This window comes from Leptonotus elevatus, chromosome 9 (genome assembly GCF_054856555.1).
Source record: "Leptonotus elevatus isolate MCC_2025b chromosome 9, RoL_Lele_1.0, whole genome shotgun sequence".
Classification (NCBI taxonomy): domain Eukaryota; kingdom Metazoa; phylum Chordata; class Actinopteri; order Syngnathiformes; family Syngnathidae; genus Leptonotus; species Leptonotus elevatus.
Window position 1 is genome coordinate 5,075,091 of NC_141247.1, and position 19,111 is coordinate 5,094,201.

The following is a 19,111-nucleotide window of genomic DNA, read 5'->3' on the forward strand; positions in this document are numbered from 1 at the left end:
TAAATCGATTATTTTAATATCTATTTTTTCCCTTAAATTAACAACAAAATTTAATTTTAAAGGCCTTTTTTTTTTTGCATCTTACTGTTTTCTTGAAATGTACTGTTTACCTGAATTTCAAAATATTTTCTGACATTTATGAAAGACCTGACTTATTGCACTTTATGACAATTCAGAAACTTTTTAATTTATATTTAATTATTGAATTAGAATTATGAAAAAAAATCATCTGATCCATGCTGATGTCAATGTTTGTGATTATGAAATGTCTTATTTTCATTAATAAATAAATCATTTGACCAGTTACTGTCTCTGCAATATTTAATTTGTTTGTGGCGTTTTTTGTTTTTATCATGTCCTTGTTGTTTAGGAAGAATTGATGATCCATAATAATCAATATCAAATTGAATTAAGTGAATCGAATCGAATGGCCCAACTTTTTGGGTTGTGCTAAGAAAAAAAAAGTTTTTAAATAACCCAAATTGGGTCAAAAAGGGACCTATCCAACGTTTTGGTTCATTTCTTTAAACCAAAAAGCTGAGTGCTACTGTAAGAGATAATGAGACAGTATTTCATGATATCGGTATTTTGATCGGTTAAGTTTCATATAAAACAAAGCCTTCCTTTTAATAAACTTTTTCAAACATATTATTGTTTTAAATTTTACACATTGCTTCTATATCAGTTTGCTCTTAAAACCTGAGGTGAGCCGATAAAGCCCCAAGGCGATGTCATGCTAAAGATGGTTATGGCTGCTGACACAGATCTTTACAGAGGACTTCAAAGGTAGTTATGTGCATGTGAATAAAAAATAAAAAAAACAACCTCTCACTGCAAACATCTATTATGCCGCATAAGTAAACGTATAATATGCTCATCCTCGCTGCCCCCTTGTCTCTGTGTCTGTCAGCGTTGGCTGTCTAGCTGCCGTTAGCTTACATTAAAGCGCCACCGTGTCTTTAAGAGGCTCACTTAGTGCGGCTGATGGGCCCACTCGCCGTGCGCGCGCGTGTGCTGAAGGCTCTTTGAAGGAGGAAAGCGGCAACAAGACAAAACACAGATGAGACCTCACTGAGTGCTCGTTTTCCGCATCCTGTGTCGAACTAGCACTCAAAGCTAGCGGCGCTCAAAAGCTATCAGTGCTCCTGCCAGCGTGCAATGCATGTGTACGTGCATGTGTGTTGTTCAAACCGTCTCTTTTATTGCTCACTTAACTAGGCTTTCATTCTGCCATTGTCTGACCCCCACTCACGTTCCGGCGCGATAATATAGGAGCTTTTTATAGAATAATTCTTTTACTAAAGAGAAAGCTGTTTCACTGTGCCGCTCGCTGACCTTCAATTTCTCACATAGACTGCATTTACATTTTTGTTATGTGGCAGATGCTCCTTGCAAAATGATTCATACGTGTATGCTTCTTAGATACAAATTTAAGAAAAGATGAATTGGGAGCTAGTTGACAAAAATAAGAGGTGACAATAGGAAGACAAAAGGCAAAGAAGCTGCTCTTATTCACTTGAACAATTAGATTTTTAACAGGTATTAACATGTTTCTCTTAACAAAGTATATTTATTTGAATTTTTAATCAAGCACCTATCTGGTGACTTGTGCTTACTGCTCGTTGTCAACATTTGTTTTGTTTGTAGTCATACAAACACAACCTTTTCTAAGAAATAGAAGGCCCGGTTTTTGGGGCATGACCTCACTGGGCTTTGTTTTTTAGCTCTAACCAATGGCCTTGTGTGTTGTGCTGCTAGCTTCATACTCAAGGTTGCAACATTTGTGTGCGTATTGGGATGTGTTTTGACATTGAGCCTTGGGCCAAATTCACACAAAAAACTATTATTTTTAAATAAATAAATAAATAAAACATTGTATCTATGTTGGCCTTGAGAAAACAGAATAACTAGGGTGAAACATTTCACCAAACTAAACTTTTCAGCTTTCATGTGTTGACTTACCTTTCTATTTATTTCTATAATTATTTTAATGGTTGAATCGCTGGGTCATTATGTTAACTATATTCAAGGGTGACACTTATATGTAGCTCTGTGTAGGTGCATGTCGCTTAACTTGTTTTGACAGTTACACTTAATTTTTGACGGTAACTTTGTTATCCATTGCAGTAAATCTCAAGCTGGTGATTATTATCTCAAAAGGTTTTCTTCGCCCGACTGGGAAACCAATAGTGTGACATTATGTGCTTTGGTTGCATTCTCAGTCAATATAACTACTCCATCTATTCATTTGTCAATTAGGGATAAAATAGTGATTAGCACTGTATGCCAACCTGCTGAAAAAATAAATCGTATTTTTGATGTTAGACTGTGGTTTGAAGTCCTTCAAACTTTAAAAAAAATCATTTGACAAAATGTGCAGTACTGTAACTTGTTTCTATCAAGTCAGGATGAATGGACCCCAAAGCAAAACAAAAAACAAAAGTCATAATATGCATAAAGTATAAACACTTCTATTGATTAACAAGGGAATTGTGCTAAATTCTACTACTACCTTCTTCATAGCAGTCATGCAGCATGTACTGCATGTTCTGCATCTAATGGCCAGGGGCATAGATTCACTAAATTTTAGAATCTCCAGGTTTACAGTATATTAAGCTGGAGTTTAAAACAAAAACAAAAATAATTCAAACTGTGGAGAAATTCATTGAAAAGGCAAGAACAAATAGGTCACATAATGCCTAAGAACATAATCGATAGAACGAAGAGGCACATAACATTATGGAAAGTACATGTTAGCGCCAAATGAAATGTTATTCGCTGTAAAAGATGCTAAATCAACAACATAATGTCAGTTTGTCTTTAATGTTGTGCAGAGTACTTCTCTCCAAAAGTCTGTTATTGGAAATTCATGTGAGATACTGTTGATATGTTTTTTTTGTGCTGCTGTTTTGATTAGCGAAATACATTTACTATACACTTTTTTTTTTCTGATAACAGTAGCAGGGAGGTGTTTATTTGTTTTTAATAATACTCTATGCATCAGGTGTGGAGTGGCCATCAGGAATTTTGACAGTTCACTGAACGGCTGGTCCATTTGAATCTCCCCCCCCCCCCCCCCCCAGGTTTGATATATATCAATTAAGTGTTTCAGGCATTCTAATTTTTTATCGTAATGAATTGCATGACTTCATATATGTTCTAAATGTACAATAAAATGTACAATAAAATATTTTTTTTCTAAGTTTTCATACTCTTGGAAACATAAGTGCCACGAGATGGCATAACTGCATTTGTAAGACATTGGTGACAGCTCAGTGCATTTCTCTTTTCATAAATCATTAACATGAAATAACTCGTGAAATTCTGCACACTTTTAAAATTGTAAAATACAACTTGACCCCAGTCTCCACAAATATATGCATTATTATTAAATTTATTACTGCTAAATTTTGATATGGACGTGTCTGCTGCGTTACGACTGGAATTCCCCCAGTACAGGCTTTCCAAGTAAGGGGGGTTCATTAATCGCGCGTTAAAAAATATTAGTGATGTTAAAGGAACTTTGAATTAACTCAAAATGAATGCACTAATTTTGACACCCCCAATATTAATAAAAACATATTAAAAAATATATATAAATACAAATAATTGTTCCTAGTTCGTCTCTGTTATGCATCTACTTAGAGGAAAATACGCTATTGGGGGTAGAAATACGATAGTGTACTCGTGTCCGGTTCCTATTAATGATAACAGAGCCAAGGGACAACAACGTAGACTTATGAAAAGTGGTGTATAATCCTTTCAAGTGACTAACCTCGCTCCAAACTAACATGGTGCCAAAAATGACCTGCAGACCGTCAAAGAAGTTGTCCCCGATGATGATAACTGTAGCGCCCCCTGTGGTCCAGCCTTCACTGGGGCTAATGGCTTTGATGCTGGGGGTTGCTGCGAAGAAAAGATGAGATGTTAAGTAACCTAATGACAAGCCCATAAAGGTCTTTGCTACTGGCACCGCAGCAAAGACCTTTATGGATATGACACATGTAACAGTCCCTTCTTCACACACACACATATACACACACTACCTGCTCTCCTCATCTATCCAAGGGGTTGAGAGCAAGCGAGGAATACTAATCAGAGTGATTATACGCACCCCGTTATTAAACATCACCCCTGCCCCGTGTGCGAGGGCAGCAGCGGTGTGCTTGTTTTATGACACGTAGCAAAGCGCGAAGGCGTGTAAATGTCAGGTGTGCTGAGTGTCTGATCAAAGGCCACGCGACCGGGGAGCGGGGCCGGCCCAACAGTAGTGCTGCCCTCGGAATACGTCGCCCTCATTAAGCAAACACTTAGCGCTTGCTCTGCTATCTGCTTCCTGCACGCCTTGGCCAGTCAGCGCACAGTCGTAGTGTTAATTTAATCCGCCATTTTTAAATTAAGTTTCAGTTTTAGTCCAATTTCAGTTACGCTTGTTAGATTTGATCACACTTATTCAACCTCATCCCGTTTTTATTTAGTCCATTTTTAGTCAACTATAAATCAAGAATTTATTCCAAGAAAACATCATTTTATTCATCTAGTTTTAGTCAACAAAAATCTTTTTTTCTAGTTTTAGTCAGGACAATCATTTTACCCCTGTATATTTTTTTTCAGCAGATTTTGTTGAACATTTCGGATCTAAAACATAAAATGTTCTCTCATCTCTGATGAAAAACAACTTCACACACAATTACAGTGGCTACTATCCATGCTATGAGCTAGTAAGTTAGCAAGTATTAGTCAGCGGTCTGATTAACATTATTGTTGGAGCGTTATAGCCGTCGATTAATGTTAAGTTAGAACTATAATTTACTTTTTAAAAACATTTAACGTGAATTCACCTCCTGTCTGGCCCATATGTTTGTGCATCTTGCGCTTGCTAGCTACAGATTTGAAAGGGTGTGTGTCAATGTGTGTCACATGTCAGTGTCACAGTGACTGATTAGCAGAGACAAGATTTGACAAAATCATATCATATTCGTCTCGTTTTTGTTCATGATTTTAGTCCAGTTTTAATTAAATGAAGTACAATTTCGTCTCGTCTTCATTAGACGACAAAAATGCATACTGATTTAGTCCCAGTATTTTTTTTATTAATGAGTGTTTTAGTCTAGTCTAGTTTTAGTCCGGTGAAAAATGTGTGTTGACAAAATTATTTTTGTATAGTTTTCGTTGACGAAATTGACAATACATAGTCGCACGCGTTCGATTGGGTTGAGGTCTTTTTGTGATGTTGTTTTGCGAGCTCTTAAGGATTTACCCGACAAAGTAGTCAGAATAACAACAACAAACCATATTTTCAATAATGAGCGCTGCACTGTTCTTCATAACCTTATCTGTTGGTATTATGGATTTAGCGATTGCGGGATGTGATTGAAGAAAAGAACAGCATGGGGAAAATGTATGTTTATACAAGCTAAAGCTCTTTCTTTTGCTTGTCATACATGCTGTAATTCTGCAAAGCGGCATAATCCACTTTAGCCTAGGCTGACTTTTTTCCCCCCGCAGCCTAGCCTTTGCTCTTGGCCTGACTCGGTGTTGTGTTGATCCACCCCAACAAGCCGGAATGATATTTAGCCTGCCGATACGCCTGCAGAGATCAACATTCAGCGAGCGGCAATCTGTGGCTGTAATCACGGCCTAAGATGCCTCCATTTCACAGCCGTTGATATTATGTGCGCTCCATGCATGTGCGGATGTGTGTGTGTGTGTGTGTGTGTGTGTGTGTTTGGATTAACCAGATGGTGGAACGTGAATCCATGTGATAGGATTATACTTTGGGGTGTTCCTCTGTGCCATCTGTTCAACTCTATGCACTGTTATCTATTATCGCCTGAAATGAGCCCCCCCAAAGTTGTGTATGCCGCAAATTCACTCAACACGGCGGCGAATGAAAAGTGAAGGCAAAAAATGAAATTAAAAAAATAACGAAAACACGGTGTCTCCTTGCTTAGCATTTCATCTTTTCTTTGTAGCATCAAGCACTCTTGCTCCCTCCTCATGTCAACGGCTTCTCCCCCTCTCCTGTCAGGCCCTCTCTCTTCTCTTCTCTTCCTTCATTCCTGTTGTTCCGCCTTCCAACCCCCATCATCAGGAGAATAGGAAATCACAGGGAGGAAATTCCCAAACAAATCTCTCTGACACAGGGAACATCTGTTAGCGTGGTGTGCAGTTCTGTTCTTTCTTTGTAAGAGCCAAGCCTTCATGATGACTCCAGTATGGTGAGTCTTTGTGAACTTTCCTAATCGGCTCCGAGACCAAGCCAAGTGGTCCAGAGAATAGTCATTAAAAATACTCAACCCTAATGCAATCTACCGCAGGCCATCATGTAAATCCTTGCTTAGTTTTTGTCATTATCATCCCCGAGGTTGACTTTCCTAAAAGAGGAAAATAAATATGTTTCTCTTATTCAATCTCTAGGAAATAGAAATGAGAAAATAACTGGATTAGAGATTTGGGAATCAGTCCATGCTCCCTAAATCATGTGCCCATGTCATTATGAAGTATTAAAGGTTTTGGTCTGACTGTGCAAGTGCAATGTGCATGGGTGTGTTTAAAAACCTGAGGGATGGGGAATGATGGAGGGCTGCGGGATAAAAGCGGGTCTCCGAGGAAATAAAGCCAGTGTTGGCTTTAAGCAGAACAGACCTCATAAGACACGTAGTGCTTATGCCAGACAGACTAGAAGGCCTAAAGGCAGAGACCTGAGGGGAGCAAGCCACCAGGGACATAAAAGAGACTCACTAGCTACCACTTTCTCCTCTCTTAGCACAATTTGGAAACGCTACAAGAGACAAAAAGTGAGAAACACGGGTAACAAGGAAGATGGGAGGAAGAGCTCGGAGACAGACAGCAAGGAGGGGATGAGGAGTATCAGTGGGAAGGTAGACAAAGAAGTCTCATGTTATGTCGCTGCTTCTAATACCGTGTTCCAGGTAGGACTGCGTGCCTTCCGACGGGTCCAGTCTTCGAGCTCTGCGCCCGTGTTTGGAGTTGTTGTGCACGAACATGTTGTCGGACACGGCCAGCACGTGACCATCCACGCTCACCGTAGTTGACACAACCACCTGAGGCGGAGAAAGCAGAATGGAATCAATTGAACTGGGGAAGAGACGAAAGGAACATAAAACTAAGCTACGTTCAGACTGCAGGTCTTTATGTTCAATTTCGATTTTTGGGGTGAAATCCGTTTTTTTGGTGTAACTATAATTGTTCACATTAGCCATTTTCACTGAAGCAACCCCCTTTGCTCCAGGCTGTGTTACTGGATTGTGACTGATTATGCAAGGCCCACAGAATATTGTGTTCTATTGCAATAAAAACATGAAACCTATCAAAAGATTAGAGTCTGTTCTTTCACCAGAAAAAAATTATATTTGTATCTCTTTTTATTAGCATTAGAATATAGCTACGTTTCATCATTATTCGCAAAACTGTTCAAAACACTGGCCCTGGTTTATCTCTTATACTCTCCTGCCACCTGCTGGCCGTTTTTTGTAAAAAGGTTAGAGGCTGCATCAAAGCCTTCTGTATGCTTTTGCATAAAAATTAAAATTAAAATTAAAAGAAAACCGTATGAAAACGTTTTTTGGACCATGACAGTATTTAAAATAGAACGTTTTTAGATGTTTTTGGGAGCAAATGAGTTAAGTGAATTGCAACTATAGACTGTCTGGTATGAGAACCAAATAGCCTATGTTCAAAGTGCACTTTGGAGACGTATATGTCCCGCATGGGCAGAAGAGAAGACGTCAATGAACACGTTAACAGTCAGTCAATATTCGGGTTAAAATGACGCTTTCTGAAACATTCGGGATAACCTCACATGTGTGAGCGGACAGCAATAGATGCAATCTAGCCGTTCAGACAGGTCACATTGTAAAAAATCTGATACGTATCTGACCACATTTGAAAGTGACCCAGGTTGGATTTGAAAAAATCGGAATTGACCCATTCAGACCGCCATAATAATATATTTTTTAAAAGTAGTTCATTTGCCAGTCTGAATGTAACATAACTTGCTAGAAAACATTGAAAGATGAACAATCCTAATTTGAATTAGAACCAAACTTTACACCTTCATATAAACTCATCTCCTGCAAATGCCTGAATCTTATTATCACTTCAAACATTATTCAACTGAAAATCAAGAGAAATAATAATAAAAATCACCTAAAAATATATAAATTGACTAAATCCAAACTTTTATCCCAATCTGAAACAAAATGCATTTTATTGGCCCTTAAGTGTGTGGAGATTAGTTGAGTCATTAAGCATTTTTTGTATAATTATATTAACAAAGAGGGGGGGGGGGGCAATCAATACAGTACATAACCTCTGAGATCATTAAAACAAATCTGGGTGATCATTTAAAGGCCTATAAAACAGTTGCCTTTCTCGATTCTTCTTAAAAGGGGAGTTTTCACCTCTCACATTTTTATCATGTTTAAATTGTCATGTATTATACTTATACTTCTTGATACAGTTACACAGCATAGGCCTATCTGATGCATTTTGGATATTCGCCTAAGTTGTTAAAACTTTTGTAACCAATAGCACATTTGGCGCTCAGCAGTGGTGAATGTATTCAAGCACTGTTGCGTGGTGCTTGCTGCGCTGAGTGTTTTGAGATTTCTAATTGTAAAGAACATTGTCTGCACATGCAGAGTAGAGACAGGGAAGTGGCAGGGAAATCAAAACAACTGACTGCAGAGCTGATAGCAGTCAAGTGCATCATGATTATCACATTCATTCATCTTGTTGACTCACAGACTACTATTGCTGATGTTTGTGAGCGGATTGATTGGTATGATATTAGCACATTAATACTTCCAGTATAATTTCTTTTGATTTGCAGCTAAGCTCATGCAGTCCATTTGTAGGCACCTGAAAACGTCTCATGTCTCGAGGGTTGCCAGCATTCTTCAGACAGTTCTGGTTGCACTTCAAGAAGAACTTGAGGAAGAACCTACACGTACACACATAGAAACAAAAAAAAAGATGGAAGAAATTAGTTGTTGAGATTAAAAAAGAGCACCTGTCTGTCAGTGAAACTATTGTGTCTGTGCTGAAAACATAAAACGCGAAGAAAACAAAATAAAGCAGCGGCAGTGGCAGACAGGGCTCACGCACGGCATGCCGCAGCCTCATCCATCAGTTCTTTATGACAAAAGGCAGTTTTGGATGTAAAAACTGCTCGGGGATATTGAGTAAGATGCTACCTTGTATATCCATCTTGGGGCGGCTGTCACAGCTTGCCATAAACTCAAATGGGCAGACGCAGGCCCCCCTGCTCGCCCTCCCCATAGCAGAGCCCAGTGACGGAGGTTGTACTGTAGCTACTCTGCAGCTCAGTGTTGCCATTCCTGCCGCTCTCAATCTCAGTGTGAGAGACCACATCAACAGCACCTGCCATGCATTATTAATAGGCTGAGATGGCAAGTATGGCTACCCACATCAATACTTAATGAGGGAGGGAGGAAGGAGGAGGGTGGGTCGGAGTAGTAAAGGAGGGTGTGTATGTGTGTGCGGGGGGGGGGGGGGGCACCGGAGGCCTGAAAAGCAGAAAGAGGATGGCTGGCAATTTATTCCCTAACACACACATACACACCCCCACCCACCTCCTCACTATTGCTTGAAGCTTGACAACTTCTTCCTTCACAGATACTACAGTAAATCTCTCCTCGCTTCACGCTGCTGCATTGTCTGTCCACCTGACAAATAAATCACACTATCAAATGAACGACTAATATAAACAGCACCGTGAACAAATAAACAGGAACCCTCAAAAAAGGGGATTTTTTTTTTGTGAAGAAACGCTACATTTCCTGATCGCGCCCCTCCTCATACTCCCTTTGAGGTAGCTCAAAGAAGTGCTGACAGCCGAAAGTGCTTACAATACAGATCTCCACCAGCTCGAGAGAGAATCGCTCCTTTGCTCAGCTTTTCTTTCTTATGTCTTATTTTCACCCCTCTGTTCATTTATTACGGCTGGGATTCTGCACTGGGCAGCGCGTTTGCAGCCAACTTGCCTTAGATATATAATCATGCACTGGCAAACGTGTCACACGCACATATAGCAGCATGTCAAGTGAGATACAGCACAGAGGGGAAAAACCAGAAAGAGACCAAGATAAATGGACAAAGCAGGGTTCCGTCTCATTTCAAGGGCTGCCCTTCTGCTCTGTGCGTTACATGCATGTGATGTAACTGAAGAACTTGCAAATTTATCCCTGACAACTTTTAAATGCATGACAGCTGGTTAGTGGTAGATGCTGTTCCTTAAGCAAAGAAGAAAAAATGATCTGAATAACAAAGTGTCTTTTGGCGCTGCCTTCTTCTTTCCCCTCCTGCTTTGTTTGTGTTTTGATTTACAATCTTGTTGGTGCTAAGAAGATTCACTAAATCTGAAGGAAAAAGGGGTGGAAGAAGAAACCAATGGTGAAAAAAAGGACGAAGAACAGGGTATGTGAAATCCGAAAGGAGAGACAGACCACCCTCCTGTATATTTTAGAAGCTGTGGACCAATAGCTCAATAATTCATGAAGCTGAGAGATGGAGTTTTTTCTCGTTTTTTTTTTCTTTTCTTTTTTTTTTACAGTGGCTGTTGAAGCCCACAGGCTGATGGTCTCCTAACTTCCTTATCCACGAGGGGTCAAAGGGCATCTTCACAGACAGCTGAGGACTACATCTTCCACCTTCCTATCGGCACCTCCTGTTTAATTCATTGACTCCGATCTTTCCCCAAGTGTCCTCCTTTTTCTCCTCGGAGGCGTTTATGATCGCGGAATGATGCATAAGTGAAAGTAGGAAAGCTAAGGTCACTGCAGTCAGAGGTGACTAAATCAGGAGGTTAAATATCAAGTTTAGGGTGTGGGGAAAGAAAAGCGAGATGGTACAAGATATCACCTTAGACGCTCCGTGCCATATGCCAGCGTGTCCCACGCATGGATCATCTGATTCATTATTTACATGACTTAAGGTGTCTGGAATCAGTGGCACGGAAACATTACAAAACTGCAGCATGTTGATTCCTCGCTGCTCTATCTCATCACCGCGGGTGTTGGGGGACTGGAATCAGCGCTGCGCACATTTACAGTACATGGATCGACATAGCAAGTGGGTGTGGACCGGGGGGGCGGGGGGGGGGGGGGGGAGATAAAGGGCAATTGCATGTTGATAGGCAATAGCAAAGAGATTACTGCAAGGATTTATGGATAATCTGATTGACAGATGACCAGTAAATATGGACAGAATGCTGATGATAGCCTATAATTTGGACTTTATTTCATCATATTTCTAACCTCTAAAGATTATTTACTGATCTTGATGTGTTGGTCTCCTCCTTGTGTGGATTTAATGAATGAAAAAAGAAAAGGAAAATGGGTTGTTGATGTTGCTGGATTGTCCAAGTACAATGGAGACATGTTCAACCCAAGTCAACCCAAATTATTATTATTATTTTTTGACAATAATATGCAATATGCAGCCCCACTAGTCTAAATATGGTATATATAGACATTGACTCAGTGGAATATGAGTTAAGCAGCAAAATCCAGCCATTTTCTCCATTACAGGGGGCGGCCATTTTGCCACTGAAGATTACATCAATGTTGCTCAGGGCTCAGGTAACATCCAATTACAGCTCACCTGTTTTTTTAAGCTGAGCTGTGATTGGTTGTGACATCAATGTTGCTCAGGTTTCAGGTAACAACCAATCACAGCTCAGCTTCAGAAAACCGGTGAGCTGTGATTGGTTGTTACCTGAGCAACATTGGTGTCATCAAAATGGCCGCCCCTTGAGATAGATAAACGTGGCTAGATTTTGCTTCATAATTCATATTCCACAAATGTAATATTAATCAGAATGTCATGTTTAGATTAGTGAGGTCACATATAACATACTATTGTCAAGAAATGTTTATGGTTGACTTCCCCTTTAATCTAGTAAGAGCCAATACAATTCAACACTCACTCAATTCAAGTAAAAACCTGTGGCTGCCAAAATAAGTCATAATAAGAGATGCAAAGAGAAAATAAAGACGAGTTAACTGCACACAGGACCTTTTGTGGACGGACTCACATTCAAAGCAAGCAACTCCACTCTATACATTTAACAAAGGTTATGATGATGATGATGATAGTTTTACCGAGAAACAGATTTATTATTTTTTATTATTTCCTTTTGGAAATGACCTCTGCACTGTATTGTGTTTAACTGTTTCATTGTGTGACTTTAATTTTAATTTGTGTGAATTGGAATTCATAATTGAGAGATGTTTAATTGTCAGTTTGTATTATTCAGCAACACAAGATAGAAATTTTGAGATTTTCTGGGCGAATACTGTTTGAAAGCCTCAAAATTAACAATATTCCCATACATTCCCTAGGCACATTTTTGCATCTGCTCCTAATTGTGACCCCTGTGATGCTTGTTTTTCCCACCTCTTCCAAATTCCTTGTGTTTGCGCTTAGCACTCTTGCAGGTTTCACGCTGCTTTAACTGCGCGGACTCCACTGCTACAAATATTACCACTGCAAATTGCTTCACAGGCTGGATTAAATGAAATAAAACCATTGTAGTCTCCCATAATTACCCCCACCCCGCCCCTCCTCCTCCCCTACAACTCCTAAATCCAGAAATGGCTGTGGAAGTGAATTTGTGTAAATTACTGCTTGGCTTCTTGACAGCACATGGCAAAAACGTGTAGCAGCGCAAACGGGTGAATTACACTCGCGGTGGAAGTGTAATGCTGTAGTAATTTAATGATCTCACACTTTCATCATGAGCTGGCATTATTTGTCACTCTGGAGCAATTAAACACAAAATCACCCACTGCCCATAAAAACAAAACAAGGAAAGCAATTATAACACAACTTTTAAGTAATCCCCGTAGCATCTAAATATTATTACTCTGATGGAGATAGAGAGAGTCTATGTGATTAGCCAACAGCAAGCAAGCCTCAAAGGGACCATTGTGTTAAATTCTCTAATAATTTTCCTACATTAGTCACAAATGAGGAGAACAGTATACTTCCTTGTCAAATTTAACACGGGGGGGAACTTTACAACGTTGCGGTTTTATCTACCTCAGTAGTTCCAGTTGATTCATCTTCTCTCTTGTTCTCATTGTGTTGCACATCTTTGTGTCACATTTCTTTATTATTATTTGCTCTCTCTCTCTCTCTCTCTCTCTCTCTCTCTCTCTCTCTCTCTGCTGTCAGTTTTCTTACAGTGCTGACACACACTGCAAGAATAGTGACGCCATAACTCAGCCTTCTCCGCCTCTCTCCATCCATTTCTGCCAAACACATCATCTCCACAAGAAAAGCTCTGTATCAGGCCCCTAATATGCTTCATGAGGTGTGTAATTCAGTGTGCTCCGGAGGGGAGCCATTCATCTCGAAGGTTAACTAAGTGACACAACAGCACTTCCTCGCGCCTGTTAACCACCGTGGGACATGTTGAACTAATCTAGGCAGGTAGAGGAATGGGACAGCCCCCGCCCCAGCAATTAAGCAATACGATTTGTTCCGGAAATCCATCCTAATGAAGTCACCGGCGCCTCAAATTAAGTGTAAATATTTGTAAGTACAATGTAGCGCCAGATCGGGGGGAGGAACGTGTCATACAGAATGTCCTTCCTCTGTTTTCTGCATTTTCTTCCCCTACCCTCGTGTGTCATTTCTCGTATTCTTTCTTGGCTCTGCAACTCTCCACTTCCCTCCTTCCGCCATGCATCACTGACACTTCAACCGTGAGCCTGCTTGCCTGCCTGCCTTGTTTTCCTGGTGACCTGTCTGCCTTCCTGCGGTACATATTTAAGCCTGGAAGTGCACACACACATAAACACACACGCGCACTAATTTAGGGAGATTTATGAGGGGAGTCTTGCACCAGGAGCCATGGAGGCTGACCCCAGGGGTGTAGGGGGCCACTGGGTGGGGGAGGGGCCTGGCTCCACAGGAGGGACATTAATAATCCAGAACCAGGTCTGTCTCTGGGTCTGGCCCTGGGCCTCGGACACTAACACAACTGCAGTGGCCCAGTTTACAGGGATAGATAGATAGATAGATGGATGGATGGATAGATAGATAGATAGATAGATAGATAGATAGATAGATAGATAGATAGATAGATAGATAGATAGATAGATAGATAGATAGATAGATAGATAGATAGATAGATAGATAGATAGATAGATAGATAGATAGATAGATAGATAGATAGATAGATAGATAGATAGATGTAATGTCTTCAGTGCAACTCCTCAAAGTCGTGTTGTGCACCTCTATATTGCCCTCATGTCTATCTTAAGTGTCATGATTTATTCAAATCGAACATCTCACTACGCTGAAAAATTCATTCCCAGCTTGGTCGCTGCATGGCCCCATCCTCCTGCTCCTCCGTATCTGCCGCCTTGTCTGTGCATGTCATGTCAGCCGAATTTGCCCCGTCGTTAAATATTTCTCAGAACAAATGGACCCTGGAGAAGGGAGACGGTAGGTCGGGGGAATCCGCACAGTGCCGTCGCCAGCCGCTCAGGGAGAAGCCCTACTTGGGAGAAATAGTCGGTCGCCTTCCACCGAGTCGGAGTTGCAGTCCTAGCTCAGGGACAGAAGTCCCAGAGACACTTAACAAATTGTGTTTCATCCATTTCATCTGAAAAGGATCATTCAAAATTCAACTGAGAGCGTTGAAAGACAGGCGGTGAAACGTGTCCAGCTTGTCGGCGCCGGGTTCAACAACTTGTAGCTCGGTAACATTGCTACTGGTGACCCGGTTTTTACTCTGTGGCACATTGAGGGGTAAAAGGCAGCCAAATAAACATCAAACATGGAAGGGTATGTGCTTTCCTACGCCATGAGGAATAAGTGGCTGTCTGAGTGATGGACAAGCTTGGCAGGCGGTGCTGATTGAAACACTTCCTCTGTCGGGCCTGGCCCATTAATCTGATGAAGACAGAGACCCAGCACGCCAGGCTGACACACACAGAGGCAGTGAGAGCGCGCGAGGGAGCTGCCGGCCTCCGGATCAGAGGAGTAATGAAGGGTCCTGGTCCTTCTCACCTCAGCGCCGTCCTGCCAAGCTGCGACGCTCTGCTACCCTGTCTAACCCAAACGCTGCACTCGTGGGACTGACCGGTGAATAATGGCCCTGTCGTCGGCTTGGGTAGACGCAGCACAGCCACGAGGTGTGTGTGTGACCGCGCGTGAGCGTGTATTTGCGCCCGCCCGTGAAGCTCGCCGCTCATTCAACCTTAATGTTCCCTCCTCTAACTTGGGTGAAGAGCGTATTCATATTGAAAAGTGTTGATTTAACTACATGTTAAACTCAATGCATAATGCATGGGCTAAATATAGCTTGATAAAGAACATTGTGTCAACCCGGGACCAGCTCCATACATTGTGGGGATGGATGTAGTGCTTGCAAAAGTTCTTTCTTTTTGTTCCATTTAAGCAGCGTATTAAATCATAACTACGAGTGTGAGTGCACATGGGCTCAAGGTTATGTTTCTAAATGCAGAAGGATCAGAAATCTGAAACTTAATTAATGTGCCGTGTTTGTTCTCGGGTGAAAAGTTGCTCCTCCAATGCGTCTTGAGGGAGGAATATGAAAAGAGAGAGTGAGAAATATGAATGTGAGGATGCAAAGACAGACTTGTGTGTGCGTGTGTGTGTTTTGGCCTTGCGTCCCTCTATGTTTATCAAACATATTACAGCTCCTTCTAGATTCCTCACCTGCACTCCCCCAGCTTGCTACATATGGCCCACCAATCACAAAATAAGGAATCATGCATATATTAGCATAGTTAATGGCCTCCCCTCTCCATTTAATATGCAAATTTCCTGAAACATTACTGAATGCCGTCTGTTCTAAATGAATAAATTTGAATCGCAATTAGAATAATCCTTTATAATTAATGAAAACTGTCAATTTTGGTTCACGAGTAATTTGATTAAAGTGGTGATGGGACACTTATGAAGTTCACGGGGCAGCGAGGAGTGTGAGCTCATACTTGCACATGCAAACACACAAGCTGCACGCCGACCAACAGTGGGGCTGCAAGTGCATTATTGATGACAATGATTAATAAACTTAAGATGGTGCGTGTCACACATGGAGCCCCTCCACCTCTTTATACAGAAGAGGAATAGGGCCAGTGAAGAGAGAGAGAAAAAAAAGTTTGGCAGGATTTTAACTTTATTCTCGGAATTCTCACTTTTAAGTGAGAATTCTGAGATTAAAGTGAGAATTCTCACTTTAAAGTCAGAATCCTCTTCCGTACTTTTGCGCCTGTGGAGCAACAACAGATCAATCTGGCACCTGACAGAGGGGGCGAAGTGGGGGTGGGGGTGATTGAAAAAGGTTTAGCGGCCTGGTGGCGCTGTGTCAGTGGCCTGTCTGTCCAGTGGGAGAGCCTGATGGACTGTCACACAGGGGCCAGTGCACACACACTTGCAGCGTCATTACAAAGTGTTTAAAGGCTACCCAGAGGAGGCCACAGGCCAGCGCTGCTGTTTGCTCACTTTCATTAGTATATCACATACATTAAGATGTTATGAGGAGAATAAAGAGGGCCACCGCTTTGTAACTGTTCCTAACCATCCCCTTCTTCACCATTAACCCTCTCATGCTGTGCGATATGTGCTGAAGCGCGTAATGGTGTCACTTAAAATAGGGTCACTCAACTGTGGGCAATTGTTGCAAAGGCATATACACCCAGTGTGAGCGCACGAGTGTTTGCGCATCAACTTGAACACGAGTGAGCGTATTTGCATGGCTTCAACCCAATAATAATGGTCCAGATAGTGTAGCGCCTCGCAGACTAATTAGTCAAATCACTGAGAAAATAGCAGCCGGCTAATTAATGGGTATTATGGCATTTCAGAAATCACTACTCTAATTGGGAGGGAAGTGAGCCTCACATTTCCATACAGCAATACTAGCGGCTTTATCAGTCTGTCTATCCACCCGTCTGTCTACCTACTTGGCATGCTTGCTTTTAAAAAGAGCCCGCAAAAATAATTACCCAGCGCTGGCTCATGCATCCAAACATACATAAAAAATGTATGCGTATTGTAATGTTTTTGCAGGATAGCTACCATCCAACTTCACCCGCAAAGAGTCAAAGATCACCACGCTAAACATATTTGTAGCCTCTAAGTTATTGTTTTATGTTTTATGAGCGAGCTGCCGTCATATTGCTTCCAGAGCAAAAGTGCCTGATGCAATTGAATCGGCGAGTAATATAATGCATCTGAATAATTCCCCATTTTCTGTGTGTGCGTGCCGCCGCACAGAAAGCCCCTTGACACACATGCATACATGCATGCACATCCCCAATAGGTTCCTCTTAACCCTATCAGACAGTGGGACGATCAAAATAGATTTGCATTCAAATGCCACATGCTCGCTATCAAATATCAAATCAAGTCTCTGAGACAGACAGGCAGTCACCTCCTCCTTCCTCCTTTCAGGGTCCCAGGGAGTCCCGGGCCCCACCGGACGAGCTCTATCCAAGAGTGACAGGCTGCGGCCGGCGCTTGATTGACAGTCAGTTGAGGCTTGGTTTTCCCCGCCACACAACTGCCTCTTTTCGCGCCCACGCACTCACACTGCCTCGGTTCACCTCCGCCATCACCCCTGCCCGTGGACTGCTCCCTGCATCTGCGACAGCCCCTGGGCTTGTGCCCCGCAGGCTGCACAGCGCCATACATACAAATCACAGTCATGCGGAAGGGACCATTTTGACTTTGTCCTTGTAAAGTCAGGCACCCTCTTGAAGCAGTTTGAATCCGATGCCGGCTTCCATTACTTTCCCTCCTTTTCAAACATCCACACACAGGCAGACACAATAGGACACTTAAAACATAGCAACACTGCAGAAATGGCGTATTTATTGGTCATTATTTTGCACTCACTCAAACACGCACACATACAAACTTGGTCTCCCAGGAGGGGAAGTGAACCCACGACAACCTGCATCGTTGGCAAGTGACGGTTCCACTTCCGCCACCTGGAGCCCACTGAGGCACAATATAAAGATACTGACAATTCCGTAATGATGTCACAAGTCAAAATGGCGGTCAATTTAGTTAAAGGAATCTCTCCGCTCAATGAAAAGCATTGGACTTTGGATCGTTGTAATGTGATTTGTGGGGATTATTATTATTTTTTTATGTTATTAGATATATTTTGGCTACTATAACATTCTGTGTGGTTTGTATGATAGTCACAAGCTAAAGCGATACAATATATTGTTTGTCTTCACCGTATAAAGGAAGCATTTACATTACATTGGGAAAGTATCAGAAATGCCCGGATGTTTGGAATTAGCAAAAGCTAATTAGATAGATAGATAGAAAGATAGATAGATAGATAAATAGATAGATGGATGGATGGATGGATGGATGGATGGATAGATAGATAGATAGATAGATAGATAGATAGATAGATAGATAGATAGATAGATAGATAGATAGATAGATAGATAGATAGATAGATAGATAGATAGATAGATAGATAGATAGATAGATAGATAGATAGATAGATAGATAGATAGATAGATAGATAGATAGATAGATAGATAGATAGATAAAAGGACACATAAAACACAACGGCATTGTAGAATTGCCGTATTTATTGGTCAAGGCACAATATAAATACATCAACAACAACACACTCAGACAGTCAAGACACACTAGAGCAGGCCAAGACCCAAGGCCTAATCTCACACACTCAGCAAGTACACCTGGTTAATGTTAAGAGAGCAGTTATAGTCAATTACATCCCCATATAACGCATAAACCTCCACCCCGCCTGTGCCGAGAATGTAATTGGAAACAGGCGCCCGACGCACCAGGGTCCAAGTAAAAAGTTAACTTCCCACCCCTGACTTTGCCATTCACGAGAAGTATTCAGAAGGCCCTGGGGCAAATGTAAGGGGTAATAGGAGGCGGGGCTGCCATTTCCACATACGCCAGCGAAAAGAGCAGGCGGCTATGAAGTCATATAAGCAATGAGAGAGGAAGACAAAAGTAATAGGATGGAGGCTTGAAGGCTTTGTCTATGGGGTTAGGAGCTGGCGGGTCAGGGTGAAAGGGTGTT

The 19,111-nt window shown here is 41.5% G+C and overlaps 1 protein-coding gene across 4 annotated transcripts in view; it reads right to left on the bottom strand.

The window, feature by feature from the left end:
- The window catches only part of LOC147168055 (transcription factor COE1), an 83,456-nt gene that overhangs the window by 35,159 nt on the left and 29,186 nt on the right, over window positions 1–19,111 (bottom strand). For all 4 annotated transcript variants that reach the window (XM_086084860.1, XM_086084858.1, XM_086084857.1 and 1 more), the window contains exons 7-9: window positions 8,887–8,968; window positions 6,926–7,067; window positions 3,776–3,906 (exon numbers count right to left, since the gene is read on the bottom strand). In XM_086084860.1, the coding sequence (XP_085940986.1) occupies window positions 3,776–3,906; window positions 6,926–7,067; window positions 8,887–8,968 (355 nt within the window). The remainder of the gene's footprint in view (window positions 1–3,775; window positions 3,907–6,925; window positions 7,068–8,886; window positions 8,969–19,111) is intronic.